Source organism: Garra rufa, chromosome 9, assembly GCF_049309525.1.
Source record: "Garra rufa chromosome 9, GarRuf1.0, whole genome shotgun sequence".
In the NCBI taxonomy this organism is placed as follows: Eukaryota; Metazoa; Chordata; class Actinopteri; order Cypriniformes; family Cyprinidae; genus Garra; species Garra rufa.
Window position 1 is genome coordinate 8,932,979 of NC_133369.1, and position 6,563 is coordinate 8,939,541.

General features: G+C 33.0%; 1 protein-coding gene across 1 annotated transcript; it reads right to left on the minus strand.

Annotated features, from left to right (window-relative positions):
- Positions 1-308: 308 nt before the first annotated feature.
- On the minus strand, positions 309-4,600 carry LOC141342721 (RNA-binding protein 8A). The gene is made up of 6 exons (XM_073847236.1): positions 4,512-4,600; positions 3,989-4,048; positions 3,829-3,906; positions 2,968-3,104; positions 867-1,003; positions 309-704 (listed from the first exon to the last, which is right to left on the minus strand). The coding sequence occupies exons 1-6, from the start codon at positions 4,576-4,578 to the stop codon at positions 659-661; spliced, it is 525 nt and encodes a 174-aa protein (XP_073703337.1). The 5' UTR covers positions 4,579-4,600; the 3' UTR covers positions 309-658.
- Between the last annotated feature and the right edge of the window lie 1,963 nt (positions 4,601-6,563).

Here is a 6,563-nt window from a genome sequence, read left to right on the forward strand (position 1 = left end):
ACTTAATTTTTGATTAGTAATATGCATTGCTAAGAACTTCTAAGAATATTTAGATTTTTTGCACCCTCAAATAGTTGCATCTCAGCCAAATATACATTGTTCTATCCATACATCAATAAAAAGCTTATTTATTCATCTTTCAGATGATGTGTAACTCTCAATTAAAAAAAAATACTTTTGTGGTCCAGGGTCACATTTGTGGTCAGTGAGTTAAAACGTTAAAAGGCAAACTTGTAAATTCTTAGTAAAAACTGTGGTTGTAAAAAACAGAATGGGCTCAAATGGAAAGCATGACACAAACAAAGATCTCAAACCAAATTAATTTATTGGAAATATACAAATCGCTAATCATAATAGGTTTCAATGAGTGAACGTCTACATACATTTTTAAAGTGTACGGTCACTTTGTACAAAAAAAAAATAGTAGTAAATAAAACCGACAGCTTCAACACATGTATGCTTCAGCAGCATCTGTCATTCTTCAACAAAAGACCTACAGACAGTTACCGAATAACTAACAATTAAGACTCCCCCCTTCTCAAAAACACTAAAATCCTTATGTGAAGAGATACACACACTCCAATCTGACTCCAAACTGTCTTGAAAAACAATGCCACACTGGCTGGGAAACAGACACTGGAGTCAAAAGCGGGGAAAATCAACGTCGCCGTCTGTCAGGGCTCCTGCTGCGTCTTCTTCCACCCCTAGAGAAAAAGCACAGCGGTCCATTAGTCATGTTCTATTACGACCTGTATCATTACCAAATTCAATAGAAGACAAATATCCGCTACAAATGAAGTTTGTGTGAGCGAGTGAAACGGTCGGAGTATATAAATCCAGTTTAACAGAATCAGGAACTGACTCACCTCCTTTTGCTCTTAGGGGGTCCTCTTACAAAGCACCAGTCAACGCTGATTGGTTGCCCCATAAGTTCCTGGCCATTCAGCCCTTCCATCGCTGCCTGGGCTTCTTTGTAGGTCTCGTACTCCACCAGTGCATAGCCCTATGAAAAACAAGTCTCATTATTGGCCAAGATAATGTTTCAAACAACAAAGGGATGCTTCTCCACTGGGTTGCCTGGTTCCAGAATTGCCTTTTACATTCTTTGTCTTGAAACAAGTCAAACTAAACATTTTATGCATTAAGGTGTTAGCTTGACCTGAGGAAAAAAATCTGATGATTGTCTAAAATGGGCTTCTCAATGACTGACAGTGATATACATAAAACAATTCAATGACAAAAAAAAAAATTACACATGCACAAAAGACAAGGTCTGAGTGTTCATATTCACAGAGCATCATGGGATTAAAAAAGCCAACAGAACACAGCTGAATAGACCAGGGTGAGTTTAAAAGTTTTGAAGTTTTTAACATTAACATAACATGCCATACTCCATCTGACACACATGTACATACAAAAAATAAATGATAAAGCAATTAAAAAAAAAAAAAAAAAGTCTCTCTCCCGTTCCACCAATCAAATTTACTGAAAATGCTTGAATAGACAAAATATCAAAGATGTGCATCACTAGTCAAATGTAAAGCTGCCACAACCATACAGTAACCTAACAGAAAAGCTCCCTTGACAATTATTGGAATGCTTAAGCAAAAGAAAGCATCAATATCATCATATGAAACACTGCTCAAACACATTGTGTGTTCTGTTTAAAACACTGCCATCTGGTGGATAAAATCATGCACATTCAGGTGTATTCCTGTTGCATACCACAGATTGAACAACTCTATATAAATATTATATTTATTGTATATATGTTTTTTAATTGGTCAGGTTTTCAGAGTCAATACATAAATGCAGAAAAAACTTTTTCCAAAATTTAAAAAAGTCAAAACAAAAGCCTGCCATCAATTATTTCAACACAGAAAATAGCAGCCATTATGATGAAAAATTCATAGTTAATATATAAATGGATAAATGCAGACTTCAAATGCATAAAACTCTAAGTCTGTATGGGATTTATTCTTTAAAATTAGCATTTTTATCAGCCTATAAAAATAACATTGGACATTTTTGAAAATGAAAAAAGAAAATCAATAACTGACTAATAACCTTATTAAATTAAAGTGAAATTACTAAACCCAAATATTGGAGCTTAAAAGATATATTGCTTACCAAGCCTGTTTATTTGATCCAAAGTACAGCAAAAACAGTACAACTTTGAAACATTTTAAATATTAAAAAAACCAAAGTTTTCTGTTTGAATACATTTTAAAATGTCATTTATTCCTGTGATTTCAGCTGAAATTTCAGCATCATTACTCCAGTCAAATGATCCTTCAGAAATCATTATAATATTCTGTTTTGCTGCTCAAAAAATGTATTATTATTATTATTGTTGTTGTGGTTTAAATAATAAGCCGAGTAGAATTTTGTCAGGTTTCTGTGATGAATAGAAAGTTCAGAAAAACAGCACTTATATTAAATTGATTTTTTTTTTTGTAACATTATAAATCTCTTTATCATCAATTTAAAGCATTCTTGCCAATTAAAACTATTAAAAAAGTATTTAACCAAAATTAAAAAAAAACTCCAAAACTTTTGAATGGTAGTGTATAATGTTACAAAAGCTTTTTTTTTTTTTCAGATAAATGCTGATCTTTGGATCTTTGTTCATCAAAGAATCCTGAAAAAAAAATTTTCACTCAACAGTCTTAAATACTGATAATAAAAAAAAATGAACAGAAAATCAGCATAGACACTGAAGACTGGAGTAATGACGCTGAAAATGTAGCTTTGATCAAAGGAATAAATGACATTTTAAAATATATTAAAATAGGAAGCAGTTACTTTAAATAGTACCAATAATTTTTCTGTACTTTGGATCATATAAAAGCAGGATTGGTGAGTAGAAGAGACTTCTTTAAAACACATTACAGACTTGAAATGAATTATGCAAATGTGCAACATATCAAAAAAAGTACACCAGAGCAGATAAAGCTGCAAACCTACCTTAAGGTACCCGGTTCTTCTGTCCAAATTTAAATGCAAGTTCTTGATTTCTCCAAACTCTGCAAATTTGTCATGGACATCCTCTTCCGTCGCCTCCTCATGTACACCAGTCACAAACAGAATCCATCCTTCAACAGCTGAAAGACACCAAAACATGTTAAAAATCACAGCCACTTGACTTTTAGATCACAGAGATCAAGCGAGAGAAGCCATTGTCAGAAGTCTGACCTTAATATCAAACTTCCCTGATTACCTCTGATTTACAATATGAACTTGGATATGTTGTAGGGCTGTGCAATTAATCGTAATTCGGTTTCGATTTCTGCTTTAAACGATCATGAAAATGCAGTAATCGAGATGAAACGGTTATATTATTCATGTAAACCCTTGTCAGTTATGTCTTAAATGATCATAAACGATTGAGAATGAAAATACGTGTAACAGTTTATTGGATCCGTGTGGCACTTAAAGCGGCAACAAATATTCCTTCTGCCGTCTCTGTGATTAATATTAATAAAACGTAAAAATACAAAGAAAAACCACTCACTGCTCTTGAATGAAGGGCTTTTGTAGTTTTAATAAGAAACAAAGCATGTTTAACTATTACGGTGAAGACGCTGTTTTATTTTACATCCAAATAATTACATTCAATTTCTGTAGTATTGTTAGACTACTTTAGACTTGCATAAAAGTATTCAGTATTTATTTTTTTCTGCTGTATTGCCATCTTAATCACTAATATAAAGTTTTGGACCCAGTCATAATCGTGATTACAGTATTAACCAAAATAATCGTGATTATGATTTTTTGCCAAATTCGAGCAGCCCTAATATGTTGTATAGTTCAGTGAGTTTTACTTACATCTCTGTGGTCCAGGTTCATCTCCATCCTGTTCTACTGTGTCATAATCCTCTCTGACTCTAGACCTAGCTCCCTCCTCTGTGAAATTAAACAGCAAACATCATTAGCACAGGGTTTATTAGCAGGCAAACATCACAAGATTAGAGATGAGGTGACTTACCTGATCCAAACCCACGACCCTTCCTCTTCTTGGCTTTCTCTTTTAACTTGTGAATGCTCTCTGCAAGATCAACAAAGCAAAATAATCACTCTTAGAATGCATTCGAAAGAACTGAAACGTTTTAAAGACAACTCCATGAGAACATGAATTTAAACTAACATAAAAGACTGCAGTGAAGAATGAAAGCACAAAAACAAATACTATGAACATAACGTACACATCTGATCCTGACTTTATCGACCACACACTTTTTTGGCCATGATAAACGTGAAAACGTGTCAACTTTTCACACGTAAAACGTGTGAAATCTAAAATCAAAGTAAAGAAACAAAATAAAGCGGAATCAATACAGCGCGCCGCTCGTTTGAATTAGCTAACTATTAGCACGCGTGCTAATCAGACTAGGCCCGCCGGATATAAACAAGCCTATTTCATATGTTCAACACTAACCGACGGCTGAAATTAGATCATGTCACATTAATAAGATGTCTATGCACCGTTTAAACATAAATAAGCACTGTACCGTCGCCATCCTCGTCCATAGGAAAGTCTTCACCTCCCGCTTCATGAAGATCCAGTACGTCCGCCATGATGCCTGATTGTGAGTGAGCGAGTGTGTGCGGCAGCTAGCATGCGCAGAACTCAATGCGACGCTGCGTCTTGTTCAACTTCCGTGCGTCAAATGAGGTTCGAGTACGTCGCCATCTGTTGTTTTGGAGGAGATAATAACGTCTTCGTATCGACAATACTATACAACCAAATATCATATGTTACCCAGGACTACAAAACCACCAGTGTTGCTGGTAACGCATTATAAGTAACGCGAGTTACGTAATTAGATTACTTTTTTCAAGTAACTAGTAAAGTAACGCATTACTTTTTCATTTACAAGAAAATATCGTTATTTTTTTTCAAAAAACGCCAGTTATTTTTGTTTCCTTTATGTATTTAATCCTATTTTATTAATGGCTTTGCTGCTGACCTTTGTTGATCCAATTCAACTATACTAATAAGCAAAACTTACTTTTGATTAACTAACATTTGTGCTTCATTTTTCTCATTGCTGAAGAGTGTTGAACTTCCTTTTCCTACAGTTCTACTGTAAAGACGTGAATTTACTTTTCTATCAGGCTTATTCATTTCACTTTCTGGTTTAAAAGGGCTTTTACTTTTGCTAAAAATCGAATTTTTTATATTAAAAACAAACAAGCAAGCCTTGCTTAGATTTAAAAAGTAACACAAAAGTAATGTAATCAGATTACTTTTTTCAAGTAACTAGTAAAGTAACACATTACATTTTCATTTCATTTGTTATTTAAAAAAAAACATGTTACTTTTTGTTTCCTTTATGTATTTAAACCTATTTTATTAACCAATGTCTTTGCTGCTGACCTTTGTTGATCCAATTCAACCACTAATAAGCAAAGCTTACTTTAGATTAACTAACATTTGTTCTTTATTTTTCTCATTGCTGAAGAGTGTTGAACTTCCTTTTCCTACAGTTCTACTGTAAAGCCGTGAATTTACTTTTCCTTCAGGCTTATTCATTTCACTTTCTGGTGTAAAAGGGCTTTTACATTTGCTAAAAATCTAACTTTTTATATTAAAAACAAACAAGCAAGCCCTGCTTAGATTTAAAAGGTAACACAAAAGTAATGTAATCAGATTACTTTTTTCAAGTACAGTAACTAGTAAAGTAACGCATTACATTTTCATTTCATTTCAGTTGTTTTATTAAAAAACGCGTTACTTTTTGTTTCCTTTATGTATTTAATCCTATTTTATTAACCAATGTCTTTGCTGCTGACCTTTGTTGATCCAATTCAACTACTAATAATAAGCAAAACTTACTTTTGATTAACTAACATTTGTGCTTCATTTCTCTCATTGCTGAAGAGTGTTGAACTTCCTTTTCCTACAGTTCTACTGTAAAGCCGTGAATTTACTTTACCTTCAGGCTTATTAATTTCACTTCCCGGTGTGAAAGGGCTTTTACTTTTGCTAAAAATTGAACTTTTTATATTAAAAACAAACAAGCAATCCTTGCTTAGATTTAAAAAGTAACGCAAAAGTAATGTAATCAGATTACTTTTTTCAAGTAACTAGTAACGTAACGTATTACATTATCATTTCAGTTATTTTTTAAAAAACGCATTACTTTTTGTTTCCTTTATGTATTTAATCCCATTTTATTAATCAATGCCTTTGCTGCTGACCTTTGTTGATCCAATTCAACTATACTAAAAGCAAAACTTACTTTAGATTAACTAACATTTGTGCTTCATTTTTCTCATTTCTCAAGAGTGTTGAACTTCCTTTTCCTACAGTTCTACTGTAAAGACGTGAATTTACTTTTCCTTCAGGCTTATTCGTTTCACTTTTTGGTGTGAAAGGGCTTTTACATTTGCTAAAAATCGATTTTTTTGTATTAAAAACAAACAAGCAAGCCCTGCTTAGATTTAAAAAGTAGCACAAAAGTAATGTAGGCTAATCAGATTACTTTGTTCAAGTAATTAGTAAAGTAACACATTACATTTTCATTTCATTTCAGTTATTTTTTAAAAAATGCATTACT